The sequence below is a fragment of the Anopheles gambiae genome, chromosome 2 (assembly GCF_943734735.2).
Source record: "Anopheles gambiae chromosome 2, idAnoGambNW_F1_1, whole genome shotgun sequence".
NCBI classification, from domain to species: domain Eukaryota; kingdom Metazoa; phylum Arthropoda; class Insecta; order Diptera; family Culicidae; genus Anopheles; species Anopheles gambiae.
This window is the reverse complement of record NC_064601.1, coordinates 86,026,942-86,048,838: the sequence shown is the minus strand read 5'-3', so window position 1 is coordinate 86,048,838 and position 21,897 is coordinate 86,026,942. Positions and strand designations below refer to the sequence as shown.

The 21,897-nt window shown below is 47.5% G+C and overlaps 1 protein-coding gene and 1 long non-coding RNA gene across 4 annotated transcripts in view; one reads left to right on the top strand and one right to left on the bottom strand.

The window, feature by feature from the left end:
- The window catches only part of LOC1276249 (protein grainyhead), a 191,275-nt gene that overhangs the window by 120,694 nt on the left and 48,684 nt on the right, over positions 1–21,897 (top strand). For all 3 annotated transcript variants that reach the window (XM_061649475.1, XM_061649476.1, XM_061649474.1), the window contains exons 4-8: positions 2,976–3,021; positions 3,469–3,567; positions 17,462–17,566; positions 18,974–19,086; positions 19,432–19,962. In XM_061649475.1, the coding sequence (XP_061505459.1) occupies positions 2,976–3,021; positions 3,469–3,567; positions 17,462–17,566; positions 18,974–19,086; positions 19,432–19,962 (894 nt within the window). The remainder of the gene's footprint in view (positions 1–2,975; positions 3,022–3,468; positions 3,568–17,461; positions 17,567–18,973; positions 19,087–19,431; positions 19,963–21,897) is intronic.
- On the bottom strand, positions 17,461–19,063 carry LOC133391977 (uncharacterized). The gene is made up of 2 exons (XR_009765397.1): positions 18,921–19,063; positions 17,461–18,797 (listed from the first exon to the last, which is right to left on the bottom strand). It is a non-coding gene; the product is annotated as an uncharacterized LOC133391977 (long non-coding RNA).

Genomic DNA, 21,897 nt, shown 5'->3' with positions numbered 1-21,897 from the left:
ATAATTAAAATTTTCTACATAAATTCAAATTGCTAAGCTTTCCTCAAAATGTCATCTCATTTCCTTGAAAGCACTTCAATACTCTTTCATCCTGACGACTGTCTCGCTTTGTCGCTACGTTGAAGTTACTTTATTATCCATTTCCTGTGCAAATTATCCCGCCACTCAAACACACACACATACAAATACACTTCATAACACAACAACGAAAAAAACCCGAGTCAAAAATCCACCTGAAAACGACGCACATTTATGGCAGCGACAGTCGTCCTCGTGTCCTCGCTAAAGATTCGGACAAGTCGTCGTCACCGGCAGACCAAAACCCGGCGCAACAATTACACGACCACTACGGGGCCATAAAGAACCCATTATCGCTCGCTCGACGGTGGATGCAAAATTTCAGAGGGCTGGGAACGGCTGGGAAGACGGATGAGGAGACGAGAGAGCTGATGTGCGGTCGGGCACACCCTGGGAAAAGCTAATTAATGGGCCGAGCTCTCTCGGGCACGGTAGTCATAAAGCCATTCCGGACCGTCCCTCAACAGGGCATTAGGACGAGCAGCCTAGCAAACGGCTCGAGACATGTTTTGCTCTAATTTAATGTTCGATTTTTAAATACGTTTAATGTAAAACACGTTTCGGTGTTACAGTGATCGGTCGTTATTTTTTTAAACATTATTTTTAAGTAGCCCAGTTTAGATAACGTAATCTGTGTTTTTCTTCAAAACGCGCCATGTTATGGCGGAATGTGATGTATTTTTCTAGCATTGAAAAACAAAATCATGAATAATTTATACTACCCCTACTATCACAGCCCCCAAAACCACCCTCCCCGGGATCCAAATTAAACGAACAAATGCAACCGCGGCCCCATAAAAATGGGAGCAAAACACTATGCGCACTCGGGAAAGCGCTCCGCAGCCCCAAAACAGCACGTAAACAAACCAAACAAATTGGCCCTGCTGCAGCCGTTTCGTGGCTTGACGCACACTCACGTACGCAGGGTTTTATATCCTTGGAGACAGGTTAATTCACTCATTCCCGGGCATGGGCTCGGGTTCGTACGTTGTAAACCGTTTTATAACCGTTCTGCTCCGATCATAATCGAATTTCTTTCGCTCCCTCGCGCGATCAATCGAACCCCCTCGGTCACCATTAGCGGCGTCGGTGTGCGTTTAAATACCGTACAGTTTACACCAATAAATACATATTCTTCCCGGGGCTTTCTCACCCTCAGCTTCTTCCTCCAGCTTTATCACACAAATCGCGTTCTGTTTTCTGACAGCACGAGAGCACATAAAAATATTTACGATCGCTCCAGATATCGCGCAAGATTGTTTCTGTGGTGCTTTTGGCTTTGTAGTATGGATTTTGTGTGTTTGTTGGGTGTCTATAAAAATGCAGCGCAGGAGAAGGCAGCAGCAGCAAAAGGGTTGAAGGGAGGGTAAGAAGTCCACCTCAAATATTATAACCCGCACACAACCCCATCGGAAAACACCTCCGTAAAAGAAAGGGGAGGGGGGGGGGGGGGAGGCGAGATGCTGTTCACAGCAAAACGATCGGTTCTGTCGTCTGTGTTTTTTTACGATCAATCAGCTGAAATCTCTCATATTTTTCACTCCCTTCGCGGTACTGTGCCCCGGAACCGGGAAGGGAACTCCTCCCTGGGCAGAGGCGAGGTATTTATTATGATTTTATGTAAATTGAATCTGCCGAATTTTTTTTATGGCCACTGTCGCGTCGCGTTGCCAGCTCTGGTCCGCTTTGCGCGCGCGCGAGTTTGGGGCACGATTTGCGTCAGGTGGTTTGGGCTCGGGCCTCGCCACCGTTGCTGGGACGCTGGAAACTCTCCAAAACTTAATTAGCTACAGAATGGGGAGCATCCAATCCGGGGTAGGGTTGTTTAATCGAAGTGTGGAAGGAAAGGGCCGCCTTGGGAAGATTCATTCCCTTTTGCGGCAATGACGACGACGACGACGACGAGTTTGGTAATAAAATGTGAGACTGAAAAACTATTTCACGCAGATTTGCTCCACATCTAACGAAACTTTATTTAAATACGGCTGCATTAGGTGCATCTCCACTGCTTTCGCTGCAACAAGTGTCGACTCGGTGGGACACACTCGAGGCGAGCAAACCTAGGCGTTACCAGCTCGCGGTGTCCTATAAAAGCATAAATGTTTATGATCCTTTCCCAAACGAGGTCGTTGCGTGTTGGCTTTCACCAGGATGCACCAACCCCCGCTGCACAGCAAATGATAAATATTTTAATTGCATTTATAAAGCCGTGCTTGCACTGGCCGGCCTTTAACGCGGATAAGGGCTGGACGGAGTTTTGCTTCATTCATGGGCTAATCATGGGCGAACGCTTACACACGGTTATGTGATTTTATGAACAAGAATTTATTGTACCCCATCCCGATCTCCGAGGGGTGTGTGTTTGTCTGGCTGAAAGTGTTGCTTTAGCGATGGCGCAAATTTCAAGCAAACTGCACACTAAGTTCGCCACGCGATACACGCGGCGAAAAGGCGCCAATTTAACTGCTAGCGCGTTACGCGTCACTTTACGAGCTGACGACGAGAGCCTGCCAGTGGAATGGTAGCAGGAAACACATTTTCATTCTGCCGGCGAAAAAAAATCGCACCTAATAGAGGGTCCTAAAGGTAGAAGCAGCGCGAGCAAATGAATATTTCGACGCAATAATCTTAAACACAATTTATGTGCCATTTCCGCGGTAAATGACTTGGCAAAAGTTTCGTCGTTTCTAATGAAAAATTGTTTTATTTCTTTCCTTTTCCGGTTTCATCCTACCGTTGCCGTGCCTTGCACTTGCTGACAACGATGAATGCTGCCTGACTATGCTGCTACTGACGACGATCGCTTTACACTTGCGATGGCCACTGCGCAATTCACGACGTGCCACGATCTTGGCTCATTATCGTCCGCTTTAACCTCGACCCGTCGACCCGTGCAGCACCAATGCCGGCGCCAAGCTCAATGGACAAACGCTGCAAGCAATGGTAAGTGAACTCTTTTCTTCTAATATTTCCACGCATCAGGAGTATTTTACGCAAGAGAAAACCTCGTGCAGAAAACCCTTTGGATGAAAATTCGAGCTGTGAGCGTCTCCGTACAAGTCGCTCACGCACGTGAGTGACCACAACGCGCGGGCTCTCACGAAGTTTGCGCTTCTACAGCTCCGACAAAAAGTGGGCGTGTTTAAGCGTCCACGTTGTAGAAAGCAGGAGTAGGGGAAGCCGAGATTGCTCGTCTTGCTCGTGGTAGAAGCGTTACCAGTGCGTTACGAGACGTTATGACTGCGTTTCGCGCGCTCGATCGCACCTGTTTGTTTATGTTTTGACCTTAGACGTTTGTTTCAACATTAATATTATTTGCCATGAAATTCTTTAATACAATAATACAAAAATAATGGAATAAATTCTAACGAAAAATTCATCACCAAACAGGATCTGCTGCTCGGTGCTCACCCATCATCACAGGCAATCAACGTGAAGCGTGAGCCGGAGGATCTGCGCAAGGAGCCGAAAAATCCGCGCAACCAAAAGGTACGTTTTTCCTCCCATGGTACAACTCATTTCCACAAATCATAAGGTTAAAGTTAGTATCATCATTCGTTCGGGTTGTTGTTTAATGTCCTCATATTGCATCGATCGCAGAAACCATCCCAAGAGGGAATCGAAATGATTAATTATCGGTGTCAGGAGCTCCTCCTTTCCCAATGCACGTTAGGGAAGGCACATTTTAGCAGCATGTTGTACTACAAGCGAATCCTTCTCCTTGGAAAAAAACTAAACATGGGTACAATCATTTCTAATCTAATCCTGCAAGACAAAGGATAACTTTACTTCTGCATGAATTAGTGGAAAAACGTTCACACCCTCTCATCCCATCCGGTTCGTGCCGCTCATAAACACATTTTTATGTAACCCAATTTCTTATTATTCACCCTCGCTCGACCGGAGACAACCTTCACCGAGCCGACGAAAGCAATCATTAAACATCGCAAAATCTCCTTCCACCAAACCCCCCCACCCACCCCAAAGCCATCCATTCAAACGCACGAACTAAAAAAAAAGAAACAGGTTGATACTTTCAATTTGCCGATAATTTAATTTACCCTGACAGCTGACAAAAGCCGCATATTTCTTGTTTGCTCGCGATTTTCGCCTTTTCTTGCACCACCCGGGGCTTCCCTTATATGGTGGTTCTGCGCTGCGCAAATGAAAGCGCCACCGCTCCCGAAACATGAACCAAGCAGAAGAGGAGGAAGAAGGGAAGAAAACAAATCCAACCCGTAACGATCCCCGTTTACATATGATTACGCGCGAGAGAGGAACCAATTGTGTAAGGGATCGGCCACTATCGCCACAAGTAACATGGGGGGTTGGGTACCGGAAGGCGGGGGTGCGAGGAAGCTTTATCTTTTACACCAACCTCAGCAATCAATCGCTCCAACCATTCTATGGTTGTCCTTTTTAGTTGTTTCCCCCCTTCTGCGCAGTTGAATGCGCAACGAAAAGCGGATCCTTTTTGCCAGCTCGCCATGCGTGACAATGTGAAATAATGTTGCCAACATCGGTAGTCAACTTTCGCCCGCATCCCTTCGGGGTGTTGGTCCACCTCCACCCCTTCGGCTGGTTAAAAAAAGCGAAACAGCGAGCGCGATTAAGTGACCGAGTTTTAGAGAGGAGAATCGAATGCGAGCACACACACACACACACGCAAAAAGGCACACACCACTATCATCAGTAAAGCGTGTGCGATAAGCGTGCGTTTGTGTGTGGCTCTCGGTGGCCCCCGGAACGATTGACGCCTGAAAATGGTTCGCGATGGTTAAGTTTTTTTGGTTTTATTCCTTAATTTTCTGTTGCTCTCACGCGTACGATCGAGTTATGGCGATTGTTTCTCTCCTTCTCTTTCCCTTGCTCTCTCTCTCTCGTTATCTTTGAGAAGGTGCGTGTTCATGGGGGTGAGGGTTTGCTTTTCAATGTAAGATGCCTTTTACTCCCCCAATTCCCTTACGGTTGGGGGTTGGTGTTTATTTTGTTACAGTATTTATTACGATCCTTTACGCGCTTGCCGAAACTTTCGCTTCCTTTCTATAATACCTTTACATGCGCCCAATTTTACCCACAATAGCGAAACTCACCATCTGGTGCATCTCTTTCCCTCGTCCCAATTTGTTTACAAATTATAAGTACTCCTGTGTCACCACTCCTGTTTGTTGATTTTAGAAGCCCACAAAAACCCAATCGAATTCCCCCTTTTTTTCTTCTTCTGTTAAATCGAACCGAATATCAAATTCCTTTTCCTTTGCCTCTCGCCGACCGATTCGTGTGTGTGTATACGATATCCTTTCCAAAACGAAAGTATAAGCACACACAGGTGAAAGCACCCTGCAACGTAACACGTGTGTGTGTCGGGTTTGCGGCGTTTTGCGCCAAGGGTTGTGCGAATAATATTTCCATATTGATCCGATTTTTTATGCCATGCTTTCTTCAACGTCTACAAGAAAGCAACGGGATCCTGCCCTCCATGCAGCAAAGCCCTTTTGGCCCTTTCGCTTGCCACTTTCAGCGGGCTTTCCCGTTTTTGCGCAAGCGAAAAACTGCAGGGCGGCACTGCTGCAGCTCAGCGGGACGAATGGAACTCGTGGCAAAAGTGCAATCGAATGCACCGCTTTTTTCTTGTTAGAACGAGGGGACCAACCCAATTGTCATCGCAGTAGGCAATTGCATTTGTCAATTGAACGATTAGAGGATGATGAAAGGTGTAATCGATCGGGGTGGATTAGTTTGTCCCGAATGCGTAGCGCATTGTGATTATTGTTGCCTTTTTTGAAAGGGACAATGCAGGGCAACCGTTTATTTACTCCATATCAAGTGCATTCAAGAGGGCAGGAACATGACGCAGACGCTGTCAAACTGAAACAATAGACAATTTTTGGCTTTTAGAACGACGATGTCTCGTGTCGCATTTAATGTCGCGACCAAGGCTCTTCTGCAACTGCTAGACAACAATAACAGCCCAGAACCTCAACAATATCGCTTCCGAGAAACTAAAAATGAATCGCCGAAAGTGTTACCCGTGAGGCGACATAAACCACCTAACCCCATTTCCTTCGCTTGCCATTGGCTGCTGACCTGCCCGTTTCCGTTCTGGGTCTTTCAAGCGCCGTGGAACCGGGGCCAGTGCAGCCGCGATGGGTCATTAAAATGTTTCCTGCCCTTCCAACAACTATATCGTGCCATACGCACCAGTAGCACTAGAAGAAGATTTCACCGACTGTTTATGAGTTTTTTTTTTTGTTTGTTGGAAAACGATCTGCAATTATTCTGCGCGGCAGAACAAACCTCGCGTTGCGCTGTTGAAAAGCGGAAACATAAAACGCAAAAAAGGTAACAAAAAGACTAAAGGTCTCGACTGGAGCATTTCCCCCGTCACTTGTCGGAGCGGTTTGTGCCAAGGCTGGAGGGAAGAACTTTTGGTGATTCTAAAAACCCTACATTAAACGACACCAGACCCCGCCGCCAGAACGATATGGTAAGGGCTGTTAGAGCGCAGTTTTATGACCATTGCCGGCGTATCGCGGCACCGTGGTGGATCCTCTGGAAACGCCGCGCAAGGAAGCTGCGGCTACAGTTTGTTCCGCGAAGTCGTTGCGCCTTGGACATGCTATGGTGTGCTTTGTGACGTTTTACGATGGTTTAGATGGTTTTGAAAACCGACAAAAACGCACAAGGGAAGAGGAAACATATATGGCAAAAGGGACTGTGCACGTTTCGGGTCGTTCTAATGTTGAACTAAAATCCCAAGGACACTTGGTCGCAAAGGAAAGCTGATGTGATGTCAACTTTACCCAAAAGTGAAGCAAACATGAGCGTTTGGAATTGGTTTTTGAAGATAATTTTAGATCTTCTGGATGTTTTAAGTCTTCGTTCAGAATACATCAGGATATTTGGACACTTTGAGAACTCCCGTATACCAATATCCTTTTCTGATGTTCTTTTGGAAGCTCCACAGAACGAAAATCACTCACTGTGAGCCGTCCTGCCGAGTGTTTGGAAACTCCTGGAAGACACTCCATCGAGCAGCGCAAAGCCGCTTGCACTCGCGCTTGTACTTGCGCATCCGTGTGCCGCATAGGCCCGTCCCGCTTGCGTACATTGAGTGCCCGCTCATCCACCATCCCCTAAACCATAAACCCTCCACACAAGGGGATGTGTGGGTAGGGGGGAGAGAAGAGGGAAGCCTCTTACTCATTCCTTTACGCACTTCTTGCCGGTTTTCTTTCCTTTCGTCTTCGTCTTATCTCTCTGCGCACCACTCTTCTTCGTCCCATTTCCATCTCTCTTTTTTGTTCTCTCTCTCTTTCTTGCTCCTTCTTTTTGGTTTCTTTTGTACCATCATTTCAATTGCTCTGTCTCTGTCCCGCTGTTTCCTTTGCTCGTGTCGTCTATGTTTGCTTCCCGTTCTTACACACGCGACCGCTTCCTTCGGAGCATACACGCACCCCTGGGTGTGCTTCCCTGGGACTGTGTGTATGTATTCCTTTCCCTCTGTGCAGTGCAGTGGTGCGTTCCCTTTGCCACCTTTCTCCCTTGCGCCTGAGCAACCGCACACACACTGCCGGCGAGACCGACCGACCGTCCGAGGACGGGAACTTCATCGGCGCGCACAGGCAGCAGCAGCAGCAGCCACTCTGATTACGCCCGGGTCCGGGCTGCTTGATTTAGTCTATCAAAAGACGTTGATGAATCGAGATCGTGGTGCGTGTGCGTTCCTCCGTGTGCGTGTGTGTATGAGCGAGCGTGTTTTGGTTCGAGTTTTCTGATCGTCGGTTCGTCGGTGCGGTGCGTGCGTGAGAATTTTGCAGTGTCCCGTGCGCGTCGTGCTACTACCGGCCGTTGTCCTTGGGTCCGGCTGTATGAAAGAAACCTACTACCACCACCATCGTACCCTAACCATCCCGCCACAACAGCACGTTTCTGTGTTTCGAGGTTAATGCAGGACGTAGAGGCGGAAATTTGCTGCTGGAAGTGATTTTTAGTGAGCAAACACGGAAAGAAATAGTGATCGGTACACGATCGTGATTGCAGTTGTGTTGTGTTGTGTTGTGCACACCGGTAAAAGAAGGGCGCAATTGTTTGAGCCACCTGTGAAGAAAAGTGTTTGCCGTCAACAGATATATTAATTTTTTCCTCATTGGAATTATACAAAATAATCATATAAAAAAAGGTGTCTTAAGTTTAATTATTCTTGGTGAGTTTTAAACACTTTTCCGTGTCCTTCCTTCAAACTCTACTGGATCCTGAGGGTATATTGCTGCACACAAAGTTCGTGAAATGATGGAAACCAAAGTATTGCTTACTGTCTCGAGTTATGTCTTTAAAAAAAAGTGCAACAATTATATTAATTGAAGCACTGTCGCTGTTCTCAATTTTCGTCCTCCCTGCGGTGCTAGTGTAAAAAATGGTGCATAATTTCCATACCACTCATGGCATACCTTCACCACAAGCACACACACATACACCCCCTTCTGGACGCAAATTTTCCGACCCAAACTCTCCGTTTCATCGATCGATCAGCAAATGGAAAACGGAAAGTGTGGAAAAAAAAGAGTGGGATCGATCACGAATCATACTACCCCCCCGAGCAGTGGCAAAAGTAAAAGGACACTCCGCACCTTCTCCGCAATTCCATTGTTGTGCGTACGGTGGAAGTGGAAGGCGTAGAAGCGGGGGGGGAAAAGAAACGACTGCAATTTTGCCCCACAGTGCCTGTGAGTGGACAGTAATTTATTTTAAATATGACAGTTTAAGGCAAATTTTGTGATCACCGAAAGGAGCTAAAAACAATGCAAAACGCAAAAAAAATCGACATCAAGCGACGAACCTCTTGCTTCTTGCTGGGCTCCGTAGTGCCGCCCGATCGATAAATTATCCACATTTAACAGTGCGTATGCGTGCGTGGTTGGTGCGTGAGTTTACCGTGTTACGTGTGGTTTTTTTTTTTGTTTGCTGTGCGAACGTGCTTGCCGTGCCTGCTGGCAGTGTTTCGTCCTGTTGAGGGCTTTTCTGTCTTGCCACGCTGGACAGTGAATTACTGGCGGCTGTGGAACGGATCTCCCGAGCGTCCTTTGCCGTCTCCTCGCATTGTATGTAATTGTTCGCAACATAATGTTTGCAAGATGTGCCGGCATTTTCGGACGAAAGGAGTTCATTTTTGCGTGCTTTCAAGTGTACACGTTCACGTGAAACAATTTGATGCGCGCTGCGTTTAAGTTGTGTCGCACGTTGCGTGTTCCGTTCGTGCGTGCTGGTGCGTATTAAACACTGCCGTTGCGAAACTGTGTGCTCTGGTGTGTTGAAAAAAAGCGGAAAATATTGCAACACATTTTGATACAATGTTTTGAGCCGTTTGAAACGCGTAGAAAGTGATTTGAATTTAATAAACTCGGCTGTCGGTCGGACAAATCGATTGTGCTACTTAATAACACCCCAAAAACCCACTATCGGCCCATTCTTCCGCCCCGGTTGAGGGCACAATTAAGGGGCACAGCAAACAAAGCCTCAATTAGGCAAAACGGTTTGAGTGTCCGTGTCGTTTGCCGGCGCTTCGCACACACACACACACACACACACCCAGAGTCATTAGCCGTTCCTAATGAGAGTCGTTTCATTTCCTTGCTGGTGATGGGACGCCTCCGATCACCTCGGAGTAAATGTAAACGCGCCACACTGTCCCTTATCAGACAGGTCGTTTTCGGTTGCCAGCAACAAATATCGCACGCAGGAAAAGGTGAAGGAAACGGGGAAGCAGTAGGCCGGTACACCATACCGTGCGCTGGTGCTGCTGATAAGAACGGAAAAGAAGCCTTCCGGGAGGTTCTTGCACCGGCAATTTCGTGTCAATTTAGGTTGCCATATGAAGCCCCAGTGTTTGAGTGACTGAAACAATAGCTAAAAATAGCACAATCGTGTGGTTAAAATGACTACCTGTGTGTGTTTATGTGTGTGTTTGCTGGAGTACTTAACAACAAGCGCGCAGTCGTGCATAACAAATGACAACTTATCGAGCTATTATCGGACGGCATAAATTAACTACTCATCCGCTGGGATGGGTGGCGGGCGGGTATCGTATCAACCCCCCAGGCACAGCCCCTCTTCCGAGCAGAAGAAGGTTGACCCAATAGCGGGAGGTCGTGATAGTGTTTTTTTCCCTGCGTTCGTTTCCTATCACTAAAAATGTGTTTAATGTTGTCTTTTTGTTGTGTTTTTTCGAACCTCTCTGTATGCTTGTGTGTTTGTATTTTATTTGCCACTTCTTCCTATGCGGTGGGAAATAGATATTGGAATGTAAGAAACGACGATGCGCTAAAGTGTTTCTTCGATTCAGCTAAACCCCCCACCAGCTACCAAGCGCATACTGTTGTACCCCTTGCGGGTTCCTAGCTGGGTGCTAATTTATGAGAATAGAGAACTGGACATGTTTCCACCTATTAGTAGATTTATCATTAATTAGCGAAGAAAAAATGAGGTAATGTTTGTACAGCGCTGCGGGTGAGAAAACAATCACACGATTTTGTGGCGTTTTAGGATGGTGGCTTGGTGGCATAGGGCAAGAGGACAGCAAAAGAGACACACTCGAAATCAAACAAAAACGCGCCGATGAAAGTGTGTGGAGAAAATAATGTCACCCACACACACACACATGGGGTTGATTAGCCGCCGCTATCACACCGAATCAACGTGCGTATTGTCCCCACGTGATGCAGCAGCTTCCGCTCATGGCTGGGAAGCACGCCGTTGATCGTTTCCAATCAGCCACGCTGATGGTGGTGATGAAAATTGGGAAGATAAATCGTGTACGTGCACGGCCTTGCCCTGTGCTTGCCCGATCGAGGACACCTGACCGGGGCGAGGGAGAGAGGGTGCTAGAAAATTATGCAGATTTGTACACGCCGGACACTGGGGGATGGGCATGGGGAAGGGCCATCCACACCGCATAACCTAATCTGGCGCATAAATATTCATAATGCGCGTAGCCCGCTAACCCCGCTCGGCCCGAGCGCATCGGCAATTCGATTGCGATCGGCTAGAGTAATCCGAAGCCGACAGAAATCTCAGCCTTTGCGTCTGTGAAATCTGATTAAAAATTAAATGAGCTACCAATCCTCGCGCCGGGCTGCCGCGCGCGTGTGTGTGTGTGTGCGTGCGAAGACGCTAGATTTCGAAGGGGATTCGGTGCCGATCATTATATTACTATTCCCCCCGCGATCGGTATTAGCTGAATAGGGCAATACTATCATCATCATCATCATCATCATCAGCATCATGATGATCCTCGGCATTAGCCGGCCGCGGTAACGGGCGAACATTTCATTCCAATTTCGATCGTTTGTGACTGTCTTTCGGTTTCGCTTGCGTCGCCCGCCTCGCTCGAAAGGTTCGTCGCTTGGTGAAGTCTTTCGTTTCGGGGTACGCTTCGCTCCCGGACCAGCCAGCCAATCGCGGCGGAACGGGCGATAAATAAAATCCAAATTTATTGAGTATAATTAAGAATCGAAGGTAATAATTTCGATGCAGATAGAGCAATGTGTTTGTGTGCGTTGTGTGGTGTTTGGTGACTGTTTTTCGAGCGGGCGTACGGGCGCAAAGAAGCTGTGGCGGAAGAAAATAAAAACACAACCATCCCTTTTCGGTGTTCGGTGATGCTAAGCAGCAGCAGCAGCAGGTGATCCTGACGGCAAATCGGGGAAGATACAGTTGGTTAATTAATTCTTTTTCAAAAATTATTAGATCTCCGCTTCGCTTCACAAGCGAGAGCGTGGTAAGAGTCGCTCCATATCGAATTACGCTTCATTGCTCACAGAAATATTTTGAAATACCATCGCAATCTTCCCACCAACGGGATGATCGGGAAAAGCGGCGAACGATTTTACTCCATTTTGCGCGCGGAGAAACCAATAAAAAAAGACGGCGGGGCAAACGCTGTGATATGCTGCCATGCGCCATGACAAAACGGGACCCTAATCGCTCCAATTTCGATGACGATCGTCTCCATTTCCGTCATTTTCTTTTTTTGTTTTGCTTTTAATTTGCTGAAATAAATAAAAAAACCATAAAATCGATCTTTGCGTTTTGCGTCGCACACCATTTAAGCACACACGTCCCGTGAGAGTGGGTAATCGTTTTTTTGTCGAGTTCATAATTAATTTTGAACTTCACCGCCGGGCTGGAAATTAAAATCGGGGCGTAAAATAAATCGAATCAAACGTGTGCATCCTTTCGTTGCAGTCAATGGTCCTCCCTGCCCTCTCAAAAGTAAATAAAAACATTCCAGCAGCGTTAAAAATTGCAAAAATACAGACGTCTTGCGCGCCGTCTCTCCTTCGATTGTGAGCAATACGTGGTGTGTGTATATATGTGTGTGCCGTAAAATGGGGGTTTGCAATTAAAAAATATTAAATGTGAAAATGCACTTAACTTTAACGGCTTACTGCGTGCACGCCACCCATTTCTGTGATTGGCTGGAACGGAATTGTTGCGCGTATGAGGATGGTTAAAATATATTTCACATTTCAGAGTGGTGATGGAGGGGGATAAATTATATTTTGAAAAAACACTGTTCGTCCATCTTTCACACACTGGCCACTCTGGCGCATTTTTCTCACCCTCCATCTGTGAGTAATAATAAAAAAAAGGACATGAACGAGGATAAAATCCTTCGACGATGCGATTTGAAAGTTGCTCACCGACAAAAAAAACCGATCCGTCTTACAAGGATCGATGCTGGTGGTGCAACAAGGGGTACTTTCACTACTCCCGCGCGAAATAAATTTGGTTTCATTTGTTATTTGATCTGCGCCTCTGCGCCCAGTACCTCCTGCGACCTAATCCTTTTAAATCGACGACGGCGAAAAGGCAAAAAGGCGTGGTGCATTTCAATTTGCTTTCCACTCTCTGGCACGTACAGGTTTCGGTAGTAAACCAAACCAAAACCAAAACCAAAAAAATGCACTTATCTAGATGATCACGTGTTTTATTGTCTTTTAATCCTTCTGTTGCAATCTGATTCGCGAGGGCAATAAAATTTCAATAATCAATGCTGGAGGAGCAGCAAAAACAAATTCCTTCCCGACATGCAATAAGCTCGAGAAGGGACTGGGTCCACAAAACCGATCAAAGTGAATGTGTGCAGTGTGCACAACGGCTGCGTCTGGTAGCCACGGTAAAGCCACAAAGCAGACGCACAAAAAAATTGTCACTCGATACCGCACCATACGCGCGGGCGCCGAAATATCGGAATCAATCGATCTGTCGTTTCCTCTGCCAAAAACTTGTTTCACTTCGCTACCGGAATAAACGTTGTACACAGAGTTTGCTTAAATTATATAAATCATCAAAACCTCCCCCCCCCCCGGACCAAGCCAAGGGGGAGTGGTAGTGATTTTCGCCATCATCATCATCATCATCATCGTCATTACATCTTTAGCCAGATTCTTACACTTTCTTTCGCCACGGCAACGATCTGTTCGCAGTTAATTGTTTCGTTTCGCATTATTATTTGTTTTGTTTCGTTTTATCTCTTCATTTTTGTTTTTCTCCCCAATGGAGTGATGTTCGCTTTTTTTTGGAGATTTTCTTCCATTTTAACGCTTCTTTCCAATTTATCGTATGCCTAAATGAAGCTAATTTACGAACAAATTCTGACCATTTCTTTTTTTTTTCTAATGAGCTCAGCAAATGGATTAGTCAGTTGAGCGTCGCTTGAGTGGGTATTATTATTCACCTCATCATGGCTTCATTGCGAGCAGTGGACACCAAACTGCCCCCCAATCACTACCCTCCGAGCTGAGCTGAAACTGAACCTCTCTCATAAATTAACGACAAACGACTCACTCCCTGACAGCGCGTATCAATCGCGTTTGCGCTAATGTGATCCATTTTTGATTATTTTTTGTTTTATTTTCCATTTGTTACTGCTGCTGCTGCTTGTATCTCGTCGTCGTCATTACCTTCGATGTATATAGTTAGTCGTTTCGGAAGGTTACTCTGCACCGAAGCACTACTTCGGTGGTTATTTCGGTGCCCTGTCCTTCACCGCGGACAAGCGCCCTTTAGCCTCGCTTTTCGGAATGATTGGACAGTTTTTTTTCTCTCTCTCTCGATCGACATCCTTTTTCGGTGCGTTGGTGAACGTTGGTTTTGCGTTTCTTCCGTCGAAGCTTATTTGTGTACGTTGTTTTTTTTTTGCTTACTTCATTAATGGATCATTTGTTTGTTTGCTCTGCATTGTTCGGTCGGTGTCTAAACAGCCAGAGCAAACACATCGCGCCAGCCCCAAAAAACCAGTTTCTTCTATGCTGGAGGGCCAAGAATCGATATTAAGACGCTAAGAATCGGCAACCCGCCGGACCGACAGCCCACAAGCGGAGAGGTGCGCGTAACGGTAGCTGATCTTGTCAGCGGTTTTGTGTAGCGCGAATTACCGTGTTTTTGCTATTTGAGCCTCGCAAATTTTCATCACAACCACGTGGCTGTTTAAAATTAGATTTGCAATTGAAACAATTTTTCAAAAATAAAAAAAATACAATTGAGCATATTTAACTAATGTTTCAAACCCGAAAATAAATGAACACAAAATCAAAGGTATTTGAATTGATTGTTTTAACATCGTCCCGGTACTCGCTGTACGAAAACAAATCAATCATCCGTGCATGTTAAATCCTCTACCAAACACGGAGCGAGAAGCAAAAAAAAAAAAACAAACAAATACCATCATTAAGCTCAACGGAAATTGAATTTTGACAGTTGTCGTTTTGATTAGAATCAGACGATTGTTAGTTTTTTTCGTTATTTGACCGTCTGGTTTCGTACAACATATTTTGCTTCTCGTTTGTTTCTGTACCCTTTTTCTCTCCATTCAATCTATTCTGCGTTGCGTTCGCGTTTGATTTGTTTCCTTCTCTTTGGTCCCGTCCTGGCCAGACGGGGTCGCGCTGATAAGACAAAACCGTGTAACAAGAAACCCACCCCAAAGACAAAAATCAATCAAACAGAAACATTTAACTTTTTCGATTGTAGCGGTGGGAGGGGAATGCCGGGAGTTTAAGTGTTTAGAAAAATGAAGCGACAAGCTGTCGGGGGGGAGGGGAAGATGCCAAAGCCACACAAAGTGTAGAGAAAGGTGGCTCGGTGGTTTCTTAGTTTCGTTCGCCTCCTTACCACCGCGAGAAGATCCCACTGAACAAGATACATGCGTTTTAATCAATGATCATCCAAAAACGGGGGCAAGAGCAGTTATCGGTTCACCCCCATCTCGACGGCGGTGGCCGTTCGTTTGAGTGTTTTTTTTTAAATAAATGATGAACCACATAAAGCCCTTCCGCGTGCTTGTCTGTCTGCATTTATTTAGAAACTCAATTAACTCTACAACGGGTCAGAACTGGAGCAATCGAAACAGTGGCTCGCTACGGAACAAAAACAACAAATACTGACCTTCAGCAGTCAGCACGTGAATTCTAAGCCAGTGTGTTGAGTGTGTTACTAAAGACTGAGCTGAATTCTTTCAACGAAAATTGAATATCATGCGCGCCTAGGACCAGGACGAGGAAGCAAACGTTTAATCGCACAATAAAACCTTCCCCAAACGCCCCACTGGGTTGGATGCCTTTGGAGCGTTTTCTGTTATTAGAGACCTTCTTTTGTTGCCCGTCTCACTTGTCTCAGCGCTTGATATAATCACCCTCCCCGATTTGCCATTACGACACACGGAACGAACCCGCCGGGCGTACGCGTACCACATGGGCACGGGCTAGGCGCATGGGCCGCCCGGTTTCGGTAGCGACGGATGCTGATCAATCATTTTAATTTTTATTCCACTTTTTTCGCGATCAATCTCAAAAGCCATCGTTAAGCGTTTCATAATCGCAAGCCCGGTGGCGATCGGTGATAACCGACGGGCATGAGCGGTACCGCATGCAACACGGTGCGTGTGTGTACGCCCTGGTTCTTTGCACAGGGAGGAGCAATCTGCCTACTAACTATTTCGTTATGGGCAGGTGGGTTTTGCTTTTATTTTGACTTATGCTGTTAAATAACGCTACGCTACGACCTGCGTTAAATCACAGGGTAAAGAGGAAACCGTGTCCCAGTAACGAGCCGATGGAAACATGTCCCACCGCAATTACATTAATTTCGCCACATGCATGTACGACTGCTCGCTTTATCGTGTGTAAGATGCAATCGAAATTAAATTAAACATGAAAACGTTCAACGATCGACCGTGCACATCTTCATCAACATGCATTCCCCCTTCATTATCGTCCCCGTGTAGCCGTTTCAGCGATCATGAGCCGTTTTAATTAATCCATTCGCACCCGGGCTCCCTTGCGCATCCGAGCAGCAGTACATAAATTTCCGCGTAACAACAACCACCGTTTGTAGTAGTTTGTAGTTTCCATCATTTCACGATCTGTGCAGAAATCGATCCCTTTTTTTTTTGCTCAATCCCAATCCTCCCTCGATTCTATCTCGCCCGGGTTTTGCCACCCCTACTACACGCACCTCGCGCGAAAAACTCGGATCGCTCGTGTGAAAGCTTCATTCAATAATCCACCTACTGCACACACACACCCTGTATAGTCCCTGGCCGGTCGGGGCTGGTGTGACGCTAACAAATTGCAGGAAACGGCGCAAACAGTGCGACACAGTGCTGCGACGACGGTTCCTCGCATCCTTGTTGGCGCCACGCACGAACGCATTAAATCAGGTGTGCCCGCAGACCTGGCCCTGTCGCGTCTGTTACAGGGAGTACACACATTCCCTTTTTGCTTCCATCCTCTCGCTCCCTTCGCTTACCCACCCACGGCTCCGGTTATGGATAGCATCACCCGCTCCTATCGGTCGCAAGATTTATGTTTTCTTGAATGAAGCTTTTAACAAACCCCCTTCCCGAACACACCCAAACGGTGGAGGGTTCGTCGCTTATCGATCGCTCGGTTCTTTCGTCCGGCCCGTCGCCCAGCGTACGCGCGCGATGCCTTTGGGCGACGTTTCTCGTTCAATTAAAATTCAATTAACCGAACCAAGCGGTGCCGTCTCCGTGCCTGCCACGTGCAGGGCGAGAAGAGCTGGGCGATTAATAGAGGTCGAACTATTTCACCAAACTATTTCGCTCGTCGGCCTGTGGCAGCGGCGGCAGCGGCGGCGGCGGCGGGGGAAATAGTTTTCCAATTTTACTAAACCCTTTTGCGGTCCACCCTCTCATGCCCACCTACATCCCCTACTCTACTTTCCTCATCCATTATTTTGACTGTTTCGTTGTTTTGCCTTCTTTCTTCCTTGCATCGTGTTGTGGTTGCACACCGCTGCACACAATCTTAAACCTCCTAAATTCGCTGCATACAAACACACACACACGCATATACTCTAGGTATCGTCGCCGTCACTGCACATTAAAGAACCTCCACCCAGCCCTGGAAGTCCTTCAACGGAAACCATGTATGCTGCCCCCGGCAGCACGCAGATCTACCTGCAGGTAAGCCTTTCTCGATCCAGTGCGCAGCAAGTTCAGCCAACGAAAGGTGCCTTTGAGGCGCGATCAGGGTCTGGACGATCCGATCGTCGCCGTGACAGGTTGCCTCGAGCTGTCGAATGTCCTCCGTGCCCATTGTGCTGGGCCTGTTCTGTTTTTGTGTGGGGAGGGGGAAGCTGGGGAGGGTTTCAAAATGTGTGTCCCATTTGTTTCAAATCGCGCCGTGTTTGCTCCGGAGATGACGAACGTGATGAAGGATTTCGGAATCGTCAAGTGAGCTGGAATAAATAGAGCGAGAAACAATATTTCAAGCAAAGAGATATAATACAAAACGCACCCCAACCCCACCACCACCACCTCACCCCAGGTCGACTAATAGCAAGGAGTGATTGGGGGATTTTATCTATCTCGCATCCCCTTTTCGATTCATCCATCAAGCTCTCGAAGCTGAAAATTAGCATATTTACATAAAAACAAATCCCCTTGTCCCGCCATCCGGCCGCGAGTTTCAAACAACGTTATGGGCATGATCAACAACTGTCCGATCGATAAAGGAGGAGCAGACAGGTCTCAACAAGACACCCGATTCGATGAGAGGGAAGGGCGACACACACTCAGCAGAAAAAAAAACCTAGAAATCCGTCAATCGATCGAACCGAATCGGCATGGACATTTGACGTTTATATTTTGTTCGCCTTCTTTTTTTTGTTTTGTTTGATGAGTTGACAGCAATCCACCATGTCTCTAGCAGCAGCCGAGCAGGCCGGTTGGATGGCTTGATGGGAGGAGAAGCAGTGTGTTGGCCCCGTCTGGGCAGCGTAAACGAGCTGCAGGAAACCCTCTCTAGTATGCTGCAACAGCGCGTATAAAAAGTAAAAATTAAACGCTCGTCGCGCTTGGGTATATAACCTACACATCATTCCCACCGGCGGGCCAACGGACAATCGGTCCGCCAACAGCGCAACAGGTGGAATCTTTTCAGGCGGCTGGCTTGATCCCGCCCGGGTGTCACGCAACGGTTGTTGTTCCGTGAGTGTGTTTTTTTGTCCAATTTACGAGCCATTCGCAAGGGCGGGTAGGATGACAGGTTTATCAAACTGCAAACGCCCGCTTTTGAGCCGGATTGGCCTGCGGGGAGATTTAGTGATTTTCACTTTTCACAATCCGTGCAAATGTACTGGCGAGCGACACCGGGCGTCATTAGAAAGGTGTTGAACGGTTTGGGCGTTGCGAGCTAAAAACCACACGATAAGGTTATCATTAGTTGGGTCGAGCCAGGGGCGAACAGTATAAAACAATGGAATGTGTGACAAACGAACGAAACGAATGATGGTATTGCCGCGAAAAGTCAACTTACCGTGGCGATTTTGAGATATGATTTTAATTTGGTTTTTCGTTTCTCTTTCTCAGGGTCCTTCCCATCAGAACAGCACAGCAGCCACGGCCAGCTCCAATGTGAACACCAACTCACCCAGCCCCAGCTCCTACGCACAGTATGACATGTATCCGCCAAACAGACTTGGGTAAGTTTTTCCACTTTTTTATACTAATATTAGTCATTTGTACTTTAAAATGTGGAAACAATTCGCTAAGAAAACGCGTTATCAATCGCGATTAATTGTTCTTCAATAAAAGGTAAACAAAGAATGACATCGATCTTGATCTTTACGTTTATGGCGCTCAGTTCAATACTCATTGCGTTCCCTCCATTCCAACAACAATTCGCATTTGTTTTGGACGCGCACTGTTTACCTCCAAAATGAATCTCAAGCACGTTTCGTTCAATTGAAAAACTCAACCAAACTTCCGTCTGTAATACTAATGGCCATCTTTCCCGTTCTCTTTGTTTCTCCCTTGCCCTCCTGCAGCCCGGGTGGCACAACGTTCATCACAGAGCCCTACACCTACCGCGAGTACTTCGACAACCAGGGGTACGCGCCGGCCCGGACCATCTACGGTACGGCGGCAGACTCGGAAGGTCCACAGCCGGCCACCACGTACGAGGGTCGGTTCACGAAGACGGGCTCGATCTACACCAAGACCATCACATCCGCCGGTCTGACGGTGGATCTGCCCAGTCCCGATTCCGGCATCGGTGCCGATGCGATCACGCCGCGCGACCAGAACAACGTCCAGCAACAGTTTGACTATGCGGAACCGTGCCAGGCACCGATCGGTATGGTCGATCCGAACGCAGCCGGCCACATACCGGCCTGCGTCGCCAGTCTGCAGCGCAATCTGGCCATCAACGGGAGCCAGCCGAGCCCGACCACGTCGCTCGGCGGTTCGTCGACTGCGGCCGCCGTCGCTGTGGCCGGTGCTGCAGCGGCACCCCGCTCCCGACCCTGGCACGACTTTGGCCGCCAGAATGACGCTGACAAAGTTCAGATACCAAAAATGTAAGTACCGTCCTTTCGCCCTTTCCTTTTCTAGCATATAACGGTGAAACGTAATCCCTGCTGTGAAATCCGCGAGCAAGCTAACCATTAGTAGCGATTATTTGAAATGGTCTGCGATTTAAATCTATCGCTACAAATCAAATGTAAAGAAAGTCAATGGTCCGGCCGCGTGCGAGAGCCATCGAGTGAGAAAGAGCCGTCATGTTCCGGCCACTCGTCTGGCAAACAACCGGCGGGGAAGATCGTTCGTGAGAAACGAGCCTACTAATGATCGCAATTTTCTGCCAACTCGCCGGGATGCCAGGCGTGGTACAGGCGCATTGTGTGCGCCTTGAGCAATGATTAATACGATATCGTTAATTCATGTTGCATCATACCCCAGGACCAAGCCACGCAAATAAAGGAGCCGTTGAAAGGCTCCTAATGAGGTGTGATTCTAACCAATGGCTTCACCCATTAACCGGGCATCTTTCAATTACAGACACTCTTCCACCCTCAAGTGGTACTGCATCCCCACGAAGGTTGCGTAATGTTCTTGTGTATAGATGTTTCCCGTGGCTCATCCCGCACGGACGCGCTTTATTTGGCGATCCGGTGTTGTATGCTCATCATAATTAGAGCGAAGTTTTGCCAAGTCCATTCTTCTTGCCAGCGGTTTGGGTGCAATGGAACGTGCAATCGTAATGCGATGCTCTTTGGGGCGATGTGTTCGCACGAGGAGAGAGGTACGGTTCAATCAAAACACCATCAGTGGCGCGCTCGTGCAATGCTCGTTCATTTTTCCACGCAAACGGAATTGCCGAGAACGCATTCCGTGATTGAAGCACAAGTGCACCGTGCGCTGATAGATTAACCTGAATCGGTGGCCATTTTCGAGTAGGGTTGGGCGCACGGAGTTGCCATCGCCGCAGTGACGAATGGTGAGAATTATTGCCTGCCAATTGCCTGCGCTCGCGCCCTTGGACGCCAGTGCGGATCTTGAATTGTAGTTTTGGTTTTGCTCTTGCTTGCTTTAAAGCCGGATTTCCACTGGCTGGGAGGATGGGCTTATTATCATCCGGGTTTGCGCCGCACAAATACTTTCTACCGGACGCTTCGACCAGCACGAATCGGCCCGCGTCCAACTCTCCCGAATGGCGCAACACACAGTCGTACTAATTGAAATTTAATCTCCCGGGCGTCAATGGTGGTGTGCAGAGGAGGAGGAAAATAAGGATTGGGGCGTTGTCGTTCCATCCTGATTTACTCCTGCTTCTTCGTCCATCCTAATCTATCTCTCTCTCTCCCGTGCCGGTCTGTTGCGGTGTTGCGGCGGAACGTTTCAATTCGAGCGCTGGCAATGCCCGTGTGGCCAGGATTTCGTGTACATTTTACCTGTTTTTCCGCATGAATACACCACCCCGAAAAACCAACGGCATCGCTGCCCGTTGACAGGAACGGTCCTGCGGGACTGCCACCTTGTGGGTCCCACTGTCAGAAAGGTTAATTTAATTGCATTTTAATTGCATTACCGCGATCGACGCCCCAGCACTTGGCGTTTCTTCGTGTCGTTTTTTTCTTTTTTTTCTGTATCCAAGCAATGTCCATTGCCACACGCCGATCGGTCCGAAACGGTGAACCCGAAGCGAAGTTTGTCGATTTCTTCTACCCGTTCAAATGCTATGGTTCAGTTATCATATCGATGCATACCAGTGCCCCACCGGTTTGATTTCATTTTAATGGCCTATCATCTATTAACACCCCGGAGGGACAGTTTTCTAGGGCTGTAGCCTGGGCTGCCTATGAAATAAATTGAAACTTTTTCCTTGCCTAGTGTGTTGGGCAAGAAAGATAATAATGTATTTCCTTGCGCGTCTTAGCTTTGCTTTGCATCGTGAGGCCAACCGATCGCCATGGCCGCCGTCTCGTATTTTAATCATCCACTTGTCCCCCCCA